This window comes from Rhinolophus sinicus, chromosome 13 (assembly GCF_057876585.1).
Source record: "Rhinolophus sinicus isolate RSI-liver-muscle chromosome 13, RSI-T2T, whole genome shotgun sequence".
In the NCBI taxonomy this organism is placed as follows: domain Eukaryota; kingdom Metazoa; phylum Chordata; class Mammalia; order Chiroptera; family Rhinolophidae; genus Rhinolophus; species Rhinolophus sinicus.
This window is the reverse complement of record NC_142513.1, coordinates 62694981-62715299: the sequence shown is the minus strand read 5'-3', so window position 1 is coordinate 62715299 and position 20319 is coordinate 62694981. Positions and strand designations below refer to the sequence as shown.

Here is a 20319-nt window from a genome sequence, read left to right as displayed (position 1 = left end):
TTCCCAAAGTGGCACCCAGACTCTGCTCCCAGAGCCCACACGTTCTTTCCAGCCGTCAGGCAGCTGGGCCACTGGCAGTGGAGCCACTCGACGAGACAGGATGCATCTCCAGTTCCAGCGAAGTTCTGGATTCTTCCTTTTTTTATGTAAGGAGTCAGGTTAGCCACAATTCAGTCATTTTTCTGAGTTTCTGCAGAAATCATGTAATCCACATACACACCCTCCCAACTTTTCGGTGAGGAAACTGATACCCAAGCAGTGTCTCACCCCTCGCCCAGGGTCACACGGCGTCTTAGTCCAGGCAGGTAACGGCTAGAACCTGGGCCTTTTAACGCCCAGCTGATGTCCCTCACATCACATGGCCGCCAAAAGACCCCTATCACTGTAATATGCTCATTAATACTTTTTAAAAGAAGCTTCTCACTGCAATATAATGTACACGTACAAAGTACACCAATAACCACAAAGGGAACACTCCTCTTTACCCGCTGTCCAGGATCAGACTGCTGCCAGCCCCTGTGCCGTCTCCCAGCCACTCCGCCGTCTCCCAGCCACTCCGCACCCCTCCAGAACGCCTATTCTGACTTCTAAAATAGATTAGTTGTGCGTCTGTGAACATTATCTTAATGGAGTCATGTAATTGGTATTCTTTTGCGTCTGGCTTCTTTTGTTCAGCGTTAAGCTGGTGTGAATCATCAATGTTGCTGAATTTAACAATAGTTCATTCATGCTCATCGTTGAGTGCTCCATTGTGTGACTGTATCACAGTTTGGCATCCCTTGTCCTGTTGATGGGCATTTGGGTTGTTTCCAGGGGCTGTTGTAGTGCTGCCGTGAGTGTGTCTTTTGGCAGCTGTATGTTCACTTTCCTGTTGGATGTACTTGTGGGAGTGTAGTTACTGTGTGGGTTGGAGGTGACTTTCCCCTCTTGTCTTCCCCTAGCCCGCTGCCTCCACCACAGAGACACCTACTTGGTGCTTTGAGAAATCCCCTGGCGCCCCCCTTGTGCCCAGGAGACCCTCAGAGCAAGGGCAGTGGGTGCAGTGGGCCTGCTGGCTCGGGCTCATCTGCTAAGAAGCGCTGTCCTCAGAGCCGTTCAGATAAAGGCCCTGCGGCTGCCAGTTGGGAACTGGTTCTGTTCAGGCTTCTGGTTAGAGATAATCGGCTCATCTTGCGCCAGTTTGCAGCCCCGTGTGGAGTGGCATGCCCTCCGATGACACTGCAGCTCCACCCAGGGCAGAGGCTGCGTCTCTGTCTCCCCGTGGCCAGCGCATGGAAGGTGCTCGCTAAACGTGGGGCTGACTGCAGCTTTCTAAAATGCCGGTGACAGGAGGCTGCTGGCAGCCACAGCAGCCCACGCTACTGTAACAAAATGCCACGAACTTAGTGGTGTACACAACGCACACGTATTCCTTTCCAGTTCTGGGTCTGACGGGGCTCAAATCAAGGTATTGGCAAGGCTCGTTCCTCTGGAGGCTCTGGAAGGATCCATTTCTTTGCCTTTTCCAGCTTCTAAGCCGAGACTGCATTCCTTGACTCACAGCCTCTTCCTTCATCGTCAAAGCCAGCAGCTTTTCTCGGACTTTGCGTCCATCGTCACATCTTCTCTCATTCAGGCCCTCCTGCCTCCCTCTTCCAAGGACACTTGTGGTTACACTGAGCCCACCTGGATGACCCAGGATAATCTTTGCATCTCAAAGCCCTTAAGTGAATCACACCTGCGAAGTCCACCCTGACATGGAAGTGCATACATTGGCAGGTTTGGGGTCTGAGGAGACGGCCGTCGTCGGGGCCATGATGCTGCCGGGCAGTCAGGGCCTGAGACGTACAAAGTTGCACGTCCTTGCACTCAGGCCTCGTCTGCTGGCCCGCGTGCCCCTTCTTGGTCGCTCTACAGGTCTGGCACTTTTCTGCCCCCCCACCTTTGTTTCTAGAAGTCTTATCCCCCCAAACTCAGTGTCTTCAGCCCGGTCCCTCCTTCCCTGAAAAGTCACCTTCAGCAGGAAGCCACCTGTGACCTCCTGAGGAGAGAGGCTTCCTCGCCTGAGTGGCACTCATGGGATGGCCCTGGCAGGGTCACCGCTCCGGCCCGAAGCCTGGCTCTGTCATGTGCTGCCTGGGTGACATTTGGCAAGTTAACCTCTGTGTGTCTTCGTCCTCATCTACAAAATCATCATCGTAGCAGTAGTGACAGTAGTAACAGTAGTGGTGGTTTTATAAGGTCATATGCGGATTAAATGAGACAATGTGCACAAATTGCTTTAGCGCAGCGCCTGGTACACACAGCAAATGCTTGATTTACGAATGGTCTCATTTTGTCATGATGTCTGGGCCCCCCGTCCCCAGCTGGGCTGTAACTCCTGAGAAGGAGACCAATGTGCCCCCCGACGTCCACCGGGCACGGTCACAGGTGCTTGTTGATCTGCATGGGAGGGGTGCTGACAGGGCCACATTTACACACTCATCGGCCTGAGTGTGATCAGACCTCGGGTCCAGCAGGACTTGGCTCCTGTGGCCCCAGGCTGAGCAGAAGTGGCACTTTAGCTGACAGTCGCAGGGAGGAAGTCTCCATGGAATGTAGCAGAGAAAGATGGAGAATGCAGGGGTATCTGGGAGGGCTTCCTAGAGGAGGTGCATGTGGGAACCTGCAGTGGAGGGAGGCAGCAGATGTCCGGCCTCTCAGCCTGGACCCTCCACACCGCTCTGCCCCTTTCCATCAGCCACCCAGGCTGCAGTGTAATGTTCTCTACAGACTGTGACAAAGTCCTAAGAGAAGTCGGTCACAGATGCTGCGAAGGTCCCTGGGGATGAGATGGCTCTTGTGTGACTCGCATCCTCAGAAAGGATCAATCAGGGCTGACCCCATTCGTCCCCAATCAGCCAGGGTGGGGCTCACTCTGCCTTCTTGGGGGTGGGAGTGGGGGTCAAAATCTGTCCGAATTTGGCCTCAGGGAGACCCCCATAAAGAGTGGGGCTCCTGAAGTCCTATCAGGCAAGAGTGGTCTTTTGGGGTGATGAGAAAAGAAAAAAACTGGGTCTTTAGACTCTTGGGCAACATTAGAGAAAAGAAGGCCGATTCATTGATTCATTCAGCGGTGACCGCCAGCACTGGGAGTGCCACTGGCGCCGTGAGAGCCAGCAGGGAGAGCCTTTCCCCTCTGAGCGCCTGGCGCAGCTTGGCAGCCCTGGGCTTAGAGACCGAGGCCTGGTCGGATGTCAGACCACCTGGGTTCCAGCCCATGTGGAAGGGCTAGCTGGGGGCCTCTGCATGTCCAGCCCCCTCAGAGTGTCCCCCTGTACGAGGCACAGCGATGTGGATGCCTGGCATGGCTCTGGACACACGTGGCAGCAAGGTGTCCTGCCTGCCTGCCCTTGTCTTCAGAGGCCAGGCTCCCAGCACCTGCGGCCCAGGGAGCAGAGCCTCGCTCCTCAGTGTGGGCCTCTCTGGGCACTTGTTTCTCCCCAACCAGTGCCCTCTGGACCTCGGGGAGCCGGGGCTGGGAGAGGACAGGCTCAGCTGGAGCTTGACAGGCCCCAGCCTGGCTCGGCCGGAGGTGCTCCCTCCCCCACTGCCTGGCCCTCCAGGTTTGTCACTAAGTAGGACATGGGGTTTGAGCAGGAGCGGTTGTGCCATGCTTGGATGTGCCTCTTCCGTGGGAGCAGCGCGGACTTGCCCCGGCCTGCCGTGGCCCTGGCTCCTCCTGGGCCACCCGCCAGGACTCCGAGGCCTTGGCTGCTTGTCCACCCTCCCCTGGGGGCGTCACAGATGCAACTGGCCCCGTCAGGTAAGCTTGTGGAGCTCCCTTGGCCCCCCACCCAGCTGAGGCCCCTGAGACAGGTGTCCAAGTCAATGTCGTCACTTCACAGGTGAGGAAACCAAGGTTTTGGAACATGACCCACACCCAGGGTCATGCTGGCTGGAAGCACGTTATGCTGACCAAGTCCGGTGCCCTGTCCCCAGGTGTAACCCAGTCCCCAGCTGAGGGGCAGCCAGCCTGAGGGGGTGCAGCCTGGGCAGCAACAGCCCCTCAGCCCCCAGGCTCTCAGTGAGAGCCCTGGAGAGTCGTCCAAACGTCCATTCTTACGTGACCTGCCTCAGTCCCAATTTAGAGCTTTCTCGGCGTCATTAATAAAAATAACAAACACTAGCTCTTAGTAACTGTCCACACTGCTCTACGTGCTTTCTGTGTAGTTAACTCACTGCAAACCTGTGAGGTATGAATTACTGTAACTCCATTTTACAGATGAGAAAGTTGAAGCACAGAGAGGTTAAGTAATGTATCCGGAATCATACACCTTGTAAGCAGCTTTCTATCCCAGGTTTCCCTAAAAGAACAGAGCCCACAGCAAAGCTTATGCCCTAAGGCTTTGTTGGGAGTGGATCCTAGAGCACACAAGTGAGGGGGGAAAGAAAATGATGGGAAGGGGGGGAGTGAGGGGAGGGGAAAAAGTGAGTCAGAAAGGGGAGAAAAGCAAACAGAAGGTAGTGAGAGCATTTCCCAGCTGCCCACTGTTTCACAAGAAAACAGCTTTTGGCTGCGTCACACAGGACATCACGCAGGCCGGGGGCTCTGCACCTGGACCGTTCTGTTGAGGGAGAAAGGGAGGGAACTGACGGCTGTCTCCTCCCCATCTCCATGGAGGGTGAGGAGGTGCAGAGGCGTGAGACTGTCCGTCGTCCGGGTGGCAGACCAGATAAGGTCCCAGGCTGCCCCCTCACCCGCCTGTGTTTAGTTGTTAACCCCACCTTGGGTTTCTTGTTGTTGTCATTTTTATGAAGCTGATTTCAGTTAGGGTTTCTGCCTCTTGCAACCAAGAGTCCCCATGGTACAGATGAGGAAACAGTCGGGATGCTGAGGTGACTTCGCCTAGGTCACATAAGAACCGGTGTGCTCGACCTCTGCCCTGTACCTTCCTGGTCCGAGAGCACAGGTCACGTGGCCTTCCATCCGGGTCTCCCCAGGCGAGGGAAGGAGGTCCCATCTCTGCAGAGGGTGCTGCCTGCCTTCTCTTCTGCCCTAATTTCCTCCCTTAAGGCCCTGGTGCTAGGTGGGCACGTTGCCCATTCCCACTCTTTAGAATCCTCTGTGTACCCACATTCTTCTGCCCCTGCTTACGGGAAAGCACTGTCTTGGGGGCCTGAATCTCTGAGAATCAGAATCCCAGGGAGAAGGGGCTTAGAAATCTCTGGGCTCTATCTAAAACTGGAGGGCACTTAGTCTGATCGTGGGACCCACACCCACCCCTTCAGTGTAGAAAGGGACCTGAGAGGACACGATGCAGCCAGGGCCACAGCGGCCTCAGGTGCTTGGGGTCTCACAGCTGAGCCTGGAGCCCAGATCCGGGGCACACTGCGGTGGCCCGGAGGCGTCCTGGGGGCGGGGGCTGGGGGGGATTCCAAGATCTGTGGGGAGTTTCTTTGCAAACTTGTGCAGGTGGGAGGGAGGCAGTGCGGCCAGCAGGGGCCAGCAGAGGCCCACAGTCCTCCCCTCGCGGCCCTGGGCCTGGGCCGTGAGGCCTCAAGCCAGAGCCCCAGGCTGCAGCATTCCGGAATAAAAAATAATAAAAATTGTGTATTAGTAATACATGGTCACACAAAAGTAGCCCAGAAGCCCTGATGCTGAAACATATAGTAATACTCCGCCTGCCCCAGCCCCTGAGGAACCTTTTCTATTGTTTCTGTTCTTAATACCCGTTTCTTGAGAGGTTTCCACCGCTTTGAAGCATAACCTCATCTCTAGGTCTTGATTTATCCGCCAGAAACGAGACCTGTGCTTTCCTTAGCTCATCGCACTCTGCGATGACTGCAGTCTGACTTTTGGTTGTTTCTGCTCCTGTATTTAAGCAGCTTGGTTGCACACCTCTCTCCGTCCACCTTCGCCGTAGCTCAGAGCCCTCAGTGTAAGAGGAGGATCCAAGCCACCCGTTTACCTCCCACCCTGGCAGCTGTCCCTTCACTTCGAAGTTAACATGAATCACGTTTACGTTTTTGACAAAAACAAAATTAAAATTCTTCAGCTTTTTCTGTCAGATTCCAAAAGTGTCTTATGATCAACTGTTATAGGCACGTGGGCAAACATTTACGAGTAGTTTCGTATTAATTTTAATATGCGTTGGGAAGTATCTGCGTGTGTGTATATAGCACGAGCCCTTCAATTTGTGGCTTCACAAATCTGACTATTTCGAGTGAAGCTAGAATCAATTCTTAAATTTTGGAAGTGAGGTGTGAAGGGAACGGTTAGCCGATGTGCAGTCCCAGAAGCAGATGGTGCACGTCACGAGGGGGCTCGGAGAGCCACTGGAAGGCTTGTCATTGTCACAGTCGAAAGCCAGTGAGCGAGCGAGGACGTTGCTGTGACAGCACGTGCCACCCATGGGGAGCCAGGAGTCCGACGGTTTCCTTTCCTGTAGGCCGGGGCCACAGACGCACTGCCCAGCACTGGACACTTGGGGACTCTACTGTCTTCAGCCGAGAGTGTGCAGTCACACCGCATTCCTACCTGTACCAGGTGTATTTCTGCACGTTGTTTCCTTGGTGTCGCTAATCACCTTTTTTCTCTCATAACCAGGCGGCGTATCATCCATCAGGTCGAATCATCATCTCGGCCATGCCACCTGTTGCATGGAGCCCCTGTTTTGTCTGGAGACACCCAGGAACCGTTTCCAAAAGGAGCCGTTTATTATGCCACAGTGGTGGGGTCTGCGGCTGTGCCGCAGTTACTCTCCTACGTCTCAGGTCGCTCCTGTGACAGATGTTTACCGAGCACCTGTTCTACGCCAGGCGCTGTCGTGGAGCACGGTGGTGAGAGACGGGACTACAGACACGGACAGGAAGGCCTGCCTGCCAGGAGCATGCATTCTCGGGGACAGGCAGGATACAACACATGGGACACGAGGGCGACAATGGTGAGGGCATGGAGGAAGGAGACAAACTGCGGGAGTGCTGGGTGGGCTGTGGTCTCAGGGGTGGTCGGTGACGGCCTCACTGAGAAGGACATCGGCGTGAAGACCTGTGGAGGTGAAGGAGAGTCCTCCACTATGTGGGGACAGGGTGTCTCGGGCCGAGGGACAGCACACACACCACACACATGTTGCCTGTGGCTTCAGCGTCCCCAACCTCCAGTCCCATCCATGGGCTCTTTCTAGAGAGTGCTACCATGGGTGGGCCCCACCGTGCCACACTGTACCGGGCCCCAGAGCTCATCGGTTCCCAGCCAGCAACCCTGCCCCACTGCCCCCTGCCCTCCAAGCAGCCCAGCTGCACCCACTGACCCCTTAGGGGACACCATAGGACTCTCCACCAGTGCCTCCTGTGTATTATACTGGGTTGAATCTTGTCCCCCCAAAATTCCTGTCCAGAGCCTCAGAACGTAACCTCATTTGGAAATGGGGTCTTTACACGACGCCGTGGAGGAAGACGGCGGCAGTGAGAGCAGTGATGTGTTTGTAAGCCCCGGAGTGTGAGGATCGCCAGCCGCCACCAGAAGCTGGAAGAGAGCAGAAGGACTGTCCACTCGAGCCTTTGGAGGTAGCGCGGCCCTGCTGCCACCTTAGGTCAGACTTCTGGCCCCCAACACTGTGAGAGAACAAATTTCTGTTGTTCTGAGCCCCCCAGTTTGTGGTACTTTGTCCGGCCACCCGGGATCGTACAGAGAGTTAGTCTTAGAGGAGAGGTTTCTGGTGTCAGAGAAAGCCCTCTGTTCTCCCTGCCCAGCGTCTGTGTGTGGACACCTGCGCACCCACCCTTAACACTCGCCTTCCCTGTCGCTGCAGGACTGACCCGTACTTATAGCAGGTCCCTCTGTCACGTCTGCTTCAGTGCAATGCTGTGCCAACTACCTGCTGGTCCTCAGTCTTAGGCGTGTCTCCTGGACGGCAGGAGCCAAGGGCCCGGGGCAAGTGGGCTGAGTGGGGGACATCCCTTCCCCGGCCCTCGCCCATTACCGTGAGGCGGGGTTGCCAGTGTGGGCGGTGTGGGCCCCAGGGGCGAGCAGCACCCAAGGTCTGGGTGCAGCTGGCTGCTCAGGGCCTCCTGTTCTCCACCATGGCCTGTGAAAGCCAGCAAGGAGAGTTTCTGGGGGCCGCCAAAGCCCAGAGCCCATTGGCCAGGCTTCCTGGGAGAATGGGGCAGATTTGCATCAAAAAGAACACTGGCTTCATTGAAATTCTCCTCGTCTTGAGTGGAACAAAGCCACCAAGCAAAGGAAAGTTTTAATCCTGAGCAACTTCAGCTCTGAGGGGCGCTTTGAGCTTCTAAAAATAGAGAGGGAATGGCCTCTTTGGGCCACTCCAGTCGCTGCCTCCCCCGCCCCTTGCCCGCCCCCACTGCCCACTCAAGGCCACCCTGGGCAGTGGGGGACTGAGCGCTCTTCGGCAGATGCCCCTGGTAGATGCCACACAGTCCTGGAACTGGACGCAGCTGCTCCCCCAAGGACCCCAGCATGCCGGACAGCAGAGAGGCCGCACAGGACAGCCAGCAGGACACAAGCTTGAGGACCACCCAAGAAAACTTGGGGAGCAGGTAAGTAGGTGGTAAGGTCTATGTGCACTGAGGCCGGGGTCAGACTCTGGACTTGGCTCAGCTTTGTGAACCTGGGCAAGCAGCTTCACTCTCTGAGCCTCGGTTTCTCCATCTGGGGATGAAGGCAGAGTCTGCCTGCTCTCTGGTTGGAATAAGCACTGGCCCGGGACACATGTCGTGTGCAGCGGCTACTCAGTGTCAGCTCCCCTGTGTGGCCGAGAGGCTCAACCAAGAGGGGTGTGAGTCGGGGCTGCAGCTGGACGGAGGGGGCATTTTCTCGTCTCTAAGAACGTCCCCGTCTCCTCTGGCATGTGGCGTCAATGACAGACAAGGACAGGGAAAGCCAGAGGGTCCAGTTCCAGCTTACTGTGTGACGTTGGCAGGTCCCTGCCCCGCTGTGGGCTGCAGCCTCCCTGTTTGGACATGAGTGCGGGCTTGCACGTTCCCCACAGCCCTTCTGCTGTGTGTGTGATTCAGAGGAAGTGAATTCAGCTTGTCAGGCACTCACCAGTGCCCACTCTGGCCCAGGCGCCGACCGTCCACGCATGGGTCCTGAGAATGTGGGAGCCACTCCCGGCTGTGGAGCTCGCTGGCCATGAGCAGGGAGAGGGCAGACACGTCAGCCCTGGACAGTAAGAGTCTTGGTTCTCAGGGTCCCTGTCCACCATGAAGGCCGGGCCAGTGTTTGTGAGGTCCGTGCCTCAGACACGTGCTGATGAGGGGTGGCCGAGGGTCCTGTGCCCAGGAAGCGCCTGGCTACTCGGGAGGAGGCTGGGCAGCTCACGGCCTGGGCCTGCTTTGCAGACCCCACAAAAGGCAGAGCCCCTGCCTGGTGCACGGAGGAATAAGTAGATGAGGGCCTGTGGGGAGAAAGGGCTGGAAACCCCGAGTCGGATGGCCGGTCCTCTGCTGTCTTGCGTAGTGAGTGACTCCGGGTGAGTTGTTCGGCTTCTCTGAGTGTCAGTATCACCCTCCGTGCAAATGAAGGCGAAACGCCTGACCCCGACTGACCTTGTGGAAAAGTTGGGCAGACTCAGCTGGTGTGGAAAATGCTTCCAGAAGCCCTCGGGCTGCTCTCCATGCAGCGCGGGCCTCTCTTAACAGCAGACTGGGGCTCCACTGCGGACCTACTGTGTGAGCCTCTCGAGCCTGTTTCCCATCTGTCACATGGGGAAGATGATGCCTTCTCTGTGCACCTCACAGAGTAGCTGTGAGGAAAGGACTGTGAGCCCTTGTTTGATATTATTCTAAAGTCAGGGACAGTGACAGCTGCTGCAGTGCCCTCCGCTTCTCTGCCCCTGCAGGCAGACCCAGCATAAAGGGCACCATCTCAGGCCTGCTCGTCTGTCCTGGCCTCGTGGCCACGAGCACTGCGACTTGGGCAGCATGGACTTGCTGCCTCCAGTGGCCTCAGAGGGGCCTTATTTTCCCTTCCTCTTCCCCGTGTGGAGGGGAGGCTGAGAGCTGGGGAGGGTATGCGCGCCAGCCTGACGCACGACATTCCCTTTTGTGCTACAGCAGGCAGGGCTGCCCCGGGGCACTGTGGGCAGTTTGGGGGGTAAGGAGCCAGGCCAGGCAGGAGAGGCGGGACCAGCTGGCCAGAGCACCCATCTGGCAGCCTGTGTTCTGCACCCTCGGAGGCTGCGCTGTGGGCCACGCACCCATCAGGGGTGCCCATCGAGTGTGTCCAGAGCCTCTGTTAAGCCCTCCTTCCTGAAGAAGCCAGGCTGGAGGAAGGGCTCAGAAGGAACTGGACAAGGGGCAACTCATTCTAGGATTGCAAGGTGGATGCCTGAGTGGCAGCAGAGGCAGCGAGTGGCCAAGGTGTGGTGTAGAGGAGTGACAGGTGGCTGGAGGACAGAGGGTTGGGGCCAGGTAACTCAGGTCTGGATCGTCGGGTGTGGCCAGACGAGGGCAGCCAGGCCAGAGGGTGAGGCAGACGAGCCCAGGACACGTGGGAGCAGCAGGAGCCTGGGGAGAGCCTGGTTCTGGGCCGGTGAACCCGGCCGTGGTGAATGCGGCTGCAGCTGCGTGGGCCGGAGGCAGGAGGGCTCTGAACTGACCACGCTCCCCGGGTGCCCACCTGCCTCCCAGCACAGGCACCCAAAGACTGGGTGCAGAGAGGAGCCCCTCAGAGCACGACCCCTTCAGTAAGCGAGGTACTGACAGACAGATACTGTCCACTGGTGTTTTCGATCCTGGTGGACAGGGCGGTATGAAGCCTGGCATTGATGGCATTGCAGCCGAGGTGGCCGCCTGCGCACTCCTCAGCTGTACAGTACAGAGTCCTGCTCCTGTGCGGCGTGTTCCTGTCCCAAACAGCACGAGCTAAATCAGGCACAAGGGCCGTGGTGCCACCAGGAGACGCACTGAGCACGACACCTGTGAGCCGGCTGTTGGCGTCCCCGGGACGCCGCTTCACAGCAGACTTGTTGCTTTTCCAGGCAGAAAGGATACGCTCTAAAGTGTGATAGAAGGTACAGTGCGTCCAGAACCAGTAGCACAGCACCTGTTGTCATCAAGCGTCATGCGCTGGACGCAGCTGTGTTGTGTGCCCTGCTCTCACACAACGGGCAGCCCAGTGGGTGTGTTTGCACCAGCGTCGCCACACTCACGAGCAGTGCGTTGTGCCGCCACGTTAGGATGGCTGCAGCGTCACTAGGTCACAGAAAATTCTCAGCTCCACTGGAATCTTACGGGACTACCATCCTCTGGGTCCCGTAGCCAGAAATATCGTTACACATTCTGTACAACGGAGGAAATGGCTTTGTTGGGGTTTATTACTAAAAGGGCCTGGTGATGGGGGTAGCAGGTAGGGGTTCAGAGGACCATGGGATGCCCCCCGCTGTCCCTGCTCCCCCCGCCATCACCCAGTAGCCCTGAGACCATCGGGTATAGCCTGTTGGTTAAGAGCATAAACTCTGAAGCCCCCCGGTCTGAATTTGTGTCCTGACTTGGCTGACGGAGGACCGTGGGCAAGTCAGCTAATGTCTCTGCGGCTCAGTGTCCTCGTCCGTAAGGTGGGGACAGTGACAGGAAGGGCCTCGTTGGGCTGTTGGGGGATTGAGTATGTGGGTGTGCGGGTGCGCGGGTGTGCAGGTGGGGGTGTGGGTGCGGGTGTGCGGGTGTGGGGATGTAGGGGTGTGGGTGCGGGTGTGTGGGTGTGTGGGCCGTCGCCGTCCAGTCAGCGCTGTGCACACGGCACCACCAGCTGTTACTGTTGCAGCCTTGCTGTTGTCTAACCCCGGCCACTCAGGCCTGAGCCTGGCAGCACCTCGATTGCAGCCCTGTCCTTGCCCAATGCAGCGGGATGCCCGCCCAGGCACCCAATCACAGGCACGGATAGGAATCGGAAAGCCCTTTGTCGGGGACGTACCTGAGGAGACTGAGGCTCAGGTACTTGCACAAGGGCACCCAGTGGGACAGCGCCTGGGCTGGAATCCACAGAGCTTCGTAGTGGGCACGGCCAGGCTGCCTGCTGCTCCTTCCAGGAAGCTTGATGACAGACACTCGGGCTTCTGACTTGCCTTAACAGGGTTGTTGGACACTGTGGGCGCTGCCAGCTGGGTGAGAAGTGAGCAGGGAGGCTAGACTGCCCCTGCCCATCATGGCAAGAGCCAAGGGGAAGCCTTTGGGGCCTCGGAACGGGGCTCAGTCACAGCCGTGGGCCCATGGTGGCTTCTCCAGATACGCTCCTCTGGTGGGTCTGCGGGCTGGGTCTTAGACTGGCCCCGTCCTCCCTTTCCAGGGGACCATGGTCCCCAGAAGATGTCTGCCTTGGCCATGCCCCCCTGGCGGGGGCAGGTCCACAGCCTGGGTCTGTCACCAGGGCCTTGGATCCATTTCGCTCTGCGTCGGCCTTCCCCGCAGACCACTGCCTGCAACGCTTGTGCTCTGCCTCACATAAAATAATCAGACCTTCACCCCTTGCTATCTTTCTCCCTTTAATTTCATTTTACCGCCCACCCCAGCCTGGGTCTGGTGGCTCCACAGTGACCTTGAGTCCTTCTTTGTTTATTGACTGTCAGTCCCATTGTCTCTGAGCCTTCGAGGCCAGGTCCAGGCTCCCTTTGCTGACCTGTGTCCCCATGTTCCCTGCAGTGTCTGCACAGAGGAGGGCCTGAATCAATAATCACGGTCGGGGGGCAGGGAGGGGTCATCCGACCCTGGGCACGTGGACTTAATTAAGATTTTATTGCATGGTAGACAATTCTGTTTTAAAAAGCAGCAGCCAGCCTCTAAATGCTAAGTGCTCTGGGAGGGACTCAGCCAGAGCAGCGCCAGGAAGAAGCATGAGAGCCGGCTGTCCCTCCCAGAGGGCTTCCTGGAGGAGGTGGCATCTGGAGAACCATAGGAGGCTTCTGCCAGGGCACTTAGCTTGTGGGTTTTGCCAGGGGATGGAAAGGGAAGATTACATATTTCCCAAGCCCTCCTGATTCTGGAATAATCCCATTTGCCCAGGCTCCTCATCAGCTTGGAAACTGCATCCAGTGTGGTCATCGAGCTGCCAGGAGGGGCTGAGCAATCTGAGTACAGGGTTCCTGCCCACCCTCAAGTGAGGTCATTGCTACTGCATCCCACACACACACGTCACCCCGGTGCCAACTGCCATGTTAACATCACTGCTCAGCGTAAACCAGGAGCAGGAGGAAGGGGACCATTGTGTCCTCTCTAGGACAGAGGGGTTGGCATTCCTTTATGGGGTTCACCCCACGAACCCGAAACAGCAGGAGAGCATCTGGGCACCAGTGGGGGTGAGGGTCCCCCAGCAGGTCCTCGGAGAGGCTCATAACCCTTGGGAGGCTCAGGCCAGCACCCCAGACCTGAGTTGTCAGGGTGTCCCAAGGCAGCGGTGGGCAAGTTTTGGTGGGAAAAGAGTCCTTTCCAGGTCCAGAGGAACTGGAAGCTGGTGAAGGGCAGAGTTTTCTAGAAGTTGGTGTACTGGCATTGTGTAGCTAGTTGGTGTACTGGCATTGACCTGCCAGCTTGGTGTAGCAATCTGGCAGTTGTCTGCCATCTGCCCAGGTGGAGGGCCTTGGAACAACCCTGTCCCATTGCTGCCTGCCACTGCCCTGCCCCTTGGCCATCAAATGAGGGCTTAAAATGTCCCTCAAACACCCCGTGTGGCTGCCTCCATTCCGTCACTCACCCAGCCCCCACTCACTGCAAAGGCAGCATGGGGCTTTGGCGTCATAGCGTGCAGGTGATGGCAAGGTGATCTCGGGTGGTGGGAGGGGGCGGCGTGCCAGTGTGGTCGCAGGAGGGGGTTTCCAGGGAGCAGGGGTCCTGGTTCTAGAAGACTCCATAAACCTGCGAGTCTCTGGAATGAGGGAGGAGGTGGAGGGGACACTGGAGGGCAGAGGGCCAGGTGCAGGGACGCTTGTCACCGTGGCGTAGGAGCCCTCCAGGCGCGTGGGTGACATGGAGCGGTCGGCTGAGTTTTCTAATGCAGGTAATGGGTCCACCAGCGCACAGTGTGTCCTGGTTTCACAGCCAGTCCTGGACACCTGGCCTCAAATGCCAGGTGCTGCCTCTGGCTGGGCGTGTGACACGGAACAAGTCAGGTTCTCTGGGCCTCTGTGACCTCATCTGGAAAACGAGACCACGACTCAACCCACACTCGGGCTGTTGAGAGGAGGCCAGGGCAGCACAGGTGACGCACCTGCACAGGTGGTGTGTTGAGAGAAGGAAAGGAAGAGGCAGGCTTCCTGCCCACCAGCTCTGCAGCCCGGGCGGCGCCAGGGAAAGGGCCCACGGGCAGGATCAGGGTCACCAAGGGTGACAGCCAACTCACTGCTCCCCGGCAGGTCCCTGTCCTGCCTCCCACCCGTGTTATGTAAGTCTCGCAAGTGGGCAGTCGGGGCCTGTGCCAGGTGGGTCAGAGGTACTGGGCCACACCTCGCGCAGCCCCAGGCAGGCTGGGTGTGTCCCCACGCACGCCCAGCTCCACTGCCTCATCACCTGGGAGCCGGGACGCGGGCAGGGCTGGTCCCACACTCACGCCGCCAGAGTGAGGTGCACGGGGTGCGGAGCCCAGCGCCTGCCGCAGCGCTCGGGGAAGGTGAGCGCCCGGGCAGCCAGCCCTTCCTGGCACCGCCTCGTGAGTCCTCTGTGGGGTCTCAGGCCAGGAACAGGAACCCCACCAGAGCTGTCTGGGGCTGATGTTTGGGGTGACACAGGCGTGTAGACTAAGGAGAAGTGAGGGGCCCTGGAGAGCCCAGTGTGGAAAGAGCATTGCAACCGGGGCCACTGGAGGGACTGGCCTGTGTGGCCGTGAGCTGGGAGGAGGCACTGCTTCTCCTGCTCGGGGTTCTCAGGACCTGGGCGGTATTTGGGCGACACCCTCCAGTGGAAACATTCTCCAGCATTCTGGGAGTCAAGCAGAGAGAGGCGGGAACTAGACCCAGTGGCAGGGACGGTAGCTCGTGGTGATCAGGAGTCCTGGTAGGTGATGTGTCCCGGGGACTAGAGCCCCGAGCCCGAAGGCAGCCACCTCCTGGGAGGCCTTGTGGGCTCAGCCAGGTGCCAGCCCAGTGAGTCACGGCCAGGGAGCAGGGCGACTGCCCCCTCACCCAGCCGCGCGCTCTGACTCATGCTGTCTCTTGCAGGGCGGTTTGGTGGTGCGGGGTCCCTCTGAGGCTGACAACGCTCCCTGGTGACTCCGGGACACGTTCTCTGAGGCCCTGTCCCGGGGTAGCTCGCGGGGTGTGGCCACCCCTCGGGGACCATGCCGGAGGTACTCCTGCTCAGGTCTGCCAGCTCCATCCTGAGGACCGTGTAAGGAACCAGGGTCCCCCTCCTCTCCCCTCCCTGACCCCTTGCTGACTCTCAGGGGTACACCTGGGCCTGGCGTGGCACCGGGACCCCCAGACTTGGGTTTGGGGCTTTTCACCCCACTCAGTCACCCTCCTAATCTTACCAGTGTCCCAGGTTCCAGAATTTTCTTCTCCTTACTCCCCAAAGTATCCATGAGGGTCCACCAGTAATAATGATGAGAGCTGACTATGCACTGAGCATTTTTCACGTATCACATCATCCTCATGATAGCCACAGGATTTAGGCAGAAAACTGGCCCGAGAGGTACAGTGTCACACAGCTGTACCACTGTCACACAGCTGGTAAAGCCAGTTGAGCCCAGGCAGGCTGACTCTGGTGAACCTCAATGCTATGTTGTTTCAAGAAAGCACACAGAGCAGTGGCATGGCTGCTGAGGGCTGAATGGGAAGAAAGGGCGACAGAAATAAATCGGAGATGGTTCCCCATCCATGAGAGGTTCACATGGAGAAACAGGGCTCCCCTCAACTTATGTGTCTGCACAGTGACAACTTGAGCAGGATTAGCTCCAACCAGTGTGCACGGAGGTCCACTGCACCGCAGCGAGGACTTGGGACCAGAGGACAGAGCTGACTGAGGCGTCACCCTGCTCTTGAGGAGCTCGCCAAGCCACTTGTACCCTTTAAAGGCAAAGCCTGAGAGTCCGAGGGCCACGAGAGTGAGAGAGTGTTGGGAGTAATCCGGGGGGCTTCCTGAAGGAGGAGCTGCAGGAGGCTTGGCAGTTGGCAGGCTCTGTGTTCAAACGGTTCCCATCAGCTCCTCTGGCAAGACAGTTGGAGAAAGGAGACCGTGGACCAGAAACAGTTAAGAGAAAGGGGAGTGCAGGCTCTCCCAGACTCCTGCCTCCCACACACCTCACCATGTATTTGCTCAAACATGCCTTTCGAGTGTTCCCCTGTTCCCCGTGCTACTGGGCAGGTGCTAGAGAAGTTTTGGTTTCTGTGGACAGAGGGTAAGTAAGACAAGGTGCTTCTCGTGTGTGTGGGGGTAGCCGGGGGCGAGGACAGGCCGTCCTCAGCAAGGGGATCCTTTTCGGAAGCAGACTGGAGGCAAATCAGCCTCTTGGGGTCATCCTCCCACCCTGGCTGTCATTGTGACATGAGCAGCTCCTGCCCCGGGGCTGCAGCCAGCCTCTGGGGGACGGTGCTCCAGGAGGAGCCTAATTCTCCACAGGGCCAGGGATACAGAGTTCCTCAGCTCTGACAGGCTCGTGTGATCAGTGACAGTAGTCGTACCCCAGCTGTCAGGACAATCTGTCGGCCACGTGTGCCTTCCGGGACAGCAGCAAGAATCAGAACGGCCCCAATACGCTTGAGGACTCAAAACCACAGGGACTGCACCCCAAATCACACGTTTTCTTTGAGGAAAACATTGTAAATTGCACTGCGGAAGCCATCTCCTCCCCTTTAACCTACAATTCTAGCAAGCTTGGTTATCTAATTCCTAGTTTGCTACAAAGAACCTGCAAAGTAGGAGGGAGATGTGTTGCTGGAGGCCAGCACACTGGCATGGCAAGAAGCGACCCCGCGTAGTGCAAGAGAGGCTTTAAAAACTGCAAAGCCGCCCCAGCAGCAGCAGCTAGGTTGGGGAGGGGCGGACGGCCCGAGACGTGATGCGAATTGGCTCACTTGGTGTTACGAGCCCGGACAGTAAGGTCTGTTACGAGTTATGACCCTGAGTGAGCAGGGAAAGCTACAGGGAGGTTTGGTGAATTCTGTGTCAGGTGATGAGCAAGGCTGACAGTCCCTTACAGGGACGCAATCTCCAAGGTCCTAGCAAGGGGAAGGCTACGCTTCACTCATCTGGAAAATTAGGTTTTGACCTTCTCTTAACCGGACATCCAATATTCTTCAGGCACAGGCCGTAGAGGGTTGGACAAGCCCCTCCGTGGGCCGTCCACAAGGTTAAGTGAGTGGTCCTGTCACACCAGGTGCAGGCAGGGGGCCAGAGCCCGCCTGTCATCGAGGGAGGAAAGGAGAGACGGGGAAGTGGACAGCAGCGGTGTCTGAGCCACAGGAGGCTTGCTGCTGCCGTGGTCCCCCACAGGGAGGTCCCCACAGGGAGAAGGTGCTGCCAACAGCCTCTCCTCCCCGTAAACACAAGTCCTGATCGTGGTGGGGACGCTTGGCCTCAGCTTCCTTAGCTGCCTTTCTTTTCATTTAGTCTTTGTTTAGCTGTTTTAAGATCAGAACCAGTGTACACAAATGTTATGAGGTGGAGAAGTGTTGCCTGGACCTTTTGATGGCAAGGATTTAAAACCAGACTTGTTTGTGAGGAAGCACATGGGGGCAGGTTGCAGACAATGGCGGCCTGGTCTCCTTGGGGGGTCGCTGCCCAGCGGGTGATGTCAAAGGCCCAGCAGCTTTAAGCTGAGGACAGAGGCCGAGACAGCACGGCCATCACCAAGTACACAGTCCTCCCCGGGCGCTCGCAGCGGGGACCCTCTGCCGAGTCGTGTGTGTGTCCCCTCACTCACCCTGTGATTGTCTGAGCCCGTAGCTCAGGGGCTGTTGGTATCATTACAGTCTCTGTTGTTCCAAAGTGGAGGCAGCTTCTGCTTGATGACCCGAGAGTAACGGTGGTACTGACGGCCGGAGCTCAGCAGGACAAGCCCACGGCTTCAGGCCTCTCTTTGTCCCGCCTGGCACCGTAGGCCTCGCCCCAGCGGCGAGCGCTGTCATCTTTCCAGTCCTTCCGGCAGCATCCCTGGAGAGGTCACCATAGTAACAGAAGGGCTGCTCCAGCCCTGCAGCCAGGGCTTGCTCACAAAGTTCTCAAGAAGGGACTAGCTCAGTCCCTCAGTCACCCCCTGTCTCTATCCCCCTCCCTTCATAACCTCCTAATGTCTTTTGCTTTGAAACTTACCTCAGGTTCTTAAGCAGACTGCCACCAGGTGGGCCCAGGTGTGTTCGCAAACTTAGTGTGAACCTGTGCTACCTACAAGGAGTAAGGCCGAATGTGAGAAGCAGGTAATGGCCCAGCTACGTGGGAACTGGGCCCCAGTCTGACAGACAGACAGGACTTTCTGGGGCCAGGGTCCTGCGCTCAGCTGACATGAGCAGCTGCACGGGTTGCACACTGCACAACTCCAGTGGGCTCTGTTGGCACAGCTGGCGATGGTGAGCTGTGCCCTGCACTTGTGTAATGTGCAGCCCGAGGTGTGTGTCCAACCCACGCCTGTCCGCCTAGAGGCAGGACCGTGAGAGGCAGTGAGGCAGAGCTCACAGTGGAGGCCCAGTAACCCCCGGGCTGTTATGGCGGAAGAGGAGACCCGTGGGGCAGTGCCGCCAAGCCTGGGAGGCAGGGGTCTGCTCCGGGCACAAGGGCGCATGGAGTGAGCCCCAGGCGTCCTGGGTCCCATGCTGTGCCCTGCGTGGGTGACTAGACAGGGCCCACCCACGGGCCCCACTGGGAGCAGAGGTCCTCACTGGGGACGTGCTCAGGCTCCAAGAGTTTCTAAGCACAACCACTCTCACTAGCTGAGGACTGCTGGGGGTGGGGACCCCCCCCCCCCGACCCTGAAAGCCTGCACTCCACAGAGTGGTGTCCTCCAGGGCTGGACCCCAATTTTCCTTTCCGGATGGGGGCACTGAGCCCTGAGAGAAGCATGCGCTTGCCCAGAGTCACAGCAAAGTAGAGCAGAGCACAGCCTGGTTTCTCTTTCTCCTGAGCCCTCAGAACCTGTAGGGAGCGGTGGGTGGGGTGGGGTTAATGCTGCAAGGACCGAGGTCTGGTCCCCTGACCCTGGCGGGAGGCCCAGGTGCCAGGGCCAGCCCCGGGCTGAGATGCCTGTGTGCCGTGTTCTCACAATTGTTGCCTCTCCCACCAGCTCCCTGACTGATGGACACACACTCTCCAAAGAGTCCCCAGGCCATGTGCTCGCCCTGTCGTCCCCAGAGAAGGCAAAGGATGCCCAGCCAAATTCTGCAGGTGAGTCAGCTGGGGAGCCACAGGACAGAACTTGGGGGACGGGGCAGGTGGAACCCTGCTGATCTCCAGGCCCCGGGGACCTCACCACGCCCCTTCCATCATGACCGCCATTAGGGCCAAGCGTGAGGGAAGGTAGTGGGGGGAAGGTTTCTTCTTCAGGAAGCTGGAGAGGGAGAGAGGCCAGAGATAGGGGGCAGCTGGGGCCTCAGCTTTCAGCTCGGGGTGGGGACGCTGAGGGACGGGAAGGCCTCAGCATTGCCACCTGCTGTCCTGGGACAAGGGGCAGGCCTGCAACGGCTGGCAGTTTGTTTTGGAGGCCTGAACAGTCACATGCTCTCTTCATGACCTTCACCGTCAAATGATTGTACCTCAAGGGAGGCAGAGTTGTTACTTACCCTGAGGAGTCACGGAAACGACAATAACGAGACAGTTTTGTTCATTTTTATTGGCTGTATAATATTGTAGCAACGGCAGAAGTTTAGAAAAGTGGACACAGTAGGTGCCGTGCTGTCCTTGGGACAGAACGTGGTTGCTGTCGTTCGCTGGCCTGTGTGACCTCTCGGGGATGAGGAGCTTCCCCAGCTGCCGGTTCTCGGGCTCCTCAGAGCAGCTGGGCAGGGACCCTACGCTGCCCCCACTTGTGGGAGTGACTGACTGGTGGTCGTGCTTGAACTGGTCGTGTAGCTGGTAGAAGGTCCTGAGTTTGGCGACCTGGCACCTTCCTCGGGGCTACACGGGGTTCTTTGGGGAGTGGGAGCAGCTGGGAGGCCGGTTCCGAGGGCCTCCGATGGCGTACGATGAGGCCGAACCAGGGACAGGACGCGGGCACAGAGGCCTGGGGCCTCGCTCTGAGGCTTCCTCCCTCTGCCTCACAGTGCCCTGAACTGGCTCTGCTGGTCAGAGGGCAGCCTGGTGTGAGGGCAGGGACAGAGTCAGCACCTGTGAGCTTTGTCACAGCCTGGTCACAGTGTGCAGGGCGGGAGCCAGGCACACGTCGGCCTGCCCATTGTCCATGAGGAAGCTGGGCGTGAAAAG

At 58.1% G+C, this 20319-nt stretch overlaps 2 protein-coding genes across 7 annotated transcripts in view; both read left to right on the top strand.

The window, feature by feature from the left end:
* The window catches only part of SKIC8 (SKI8 subunit of superkiller complex), a 32623-nt gene extending 25759 nt beyond the window's left edge, over positions 1-6864 (top strand). For both annotated transcript variants that reach the window (XM_019751204.3, XM_019751205.3), the window contains exon 11: positions 6569-6864. In XM_019751204.3, the coding sequence (XP_019606763.3) occupies positions 6569-6748 (180 nt within the window). In that variant the 3' untranslated portion in view covers positions 6749-6864. The remainder of the gene's footprint in view (positions 1-6568) is intronic.
* Positions 6865-7387: 523 nt separating this feature from the next.
* ACSBG1 (acyl-CoA synthetase bubblegum family member 1) overlaps positions 7388-20319 on the top strand; it is a 33458-nt gene continuing 20526 nt past the window's right edge. The window contains exons 1-4 of one of the 5 annotated variants that reach the window (XM_074317451.2): positions 7388-7527; positions 8377-8520; positions 18225-18323; positions 19184-19284. In XM_074317451.2, the coding sequence (XP_074173552.1) occupies positions 8390-8520; positions 18225-18323; positions 19184-19284 (331 nt within the window). In that variant the 5' untranslated portion in view covers positions 7388-7527; positions 8377-8389. Of the gene's footprint in view, positions 7554-8241; positions 8521-15128; positions 15298-16144; positions 16307-18224; positions 18324-19183; positions 19285-20319 lie in introns of those variants that run through there. The other 4 variants (XM_074317452.2, XM_074317453.2, XM_088789407.1 and 1 more) reach the window with 4 other exon arrangements.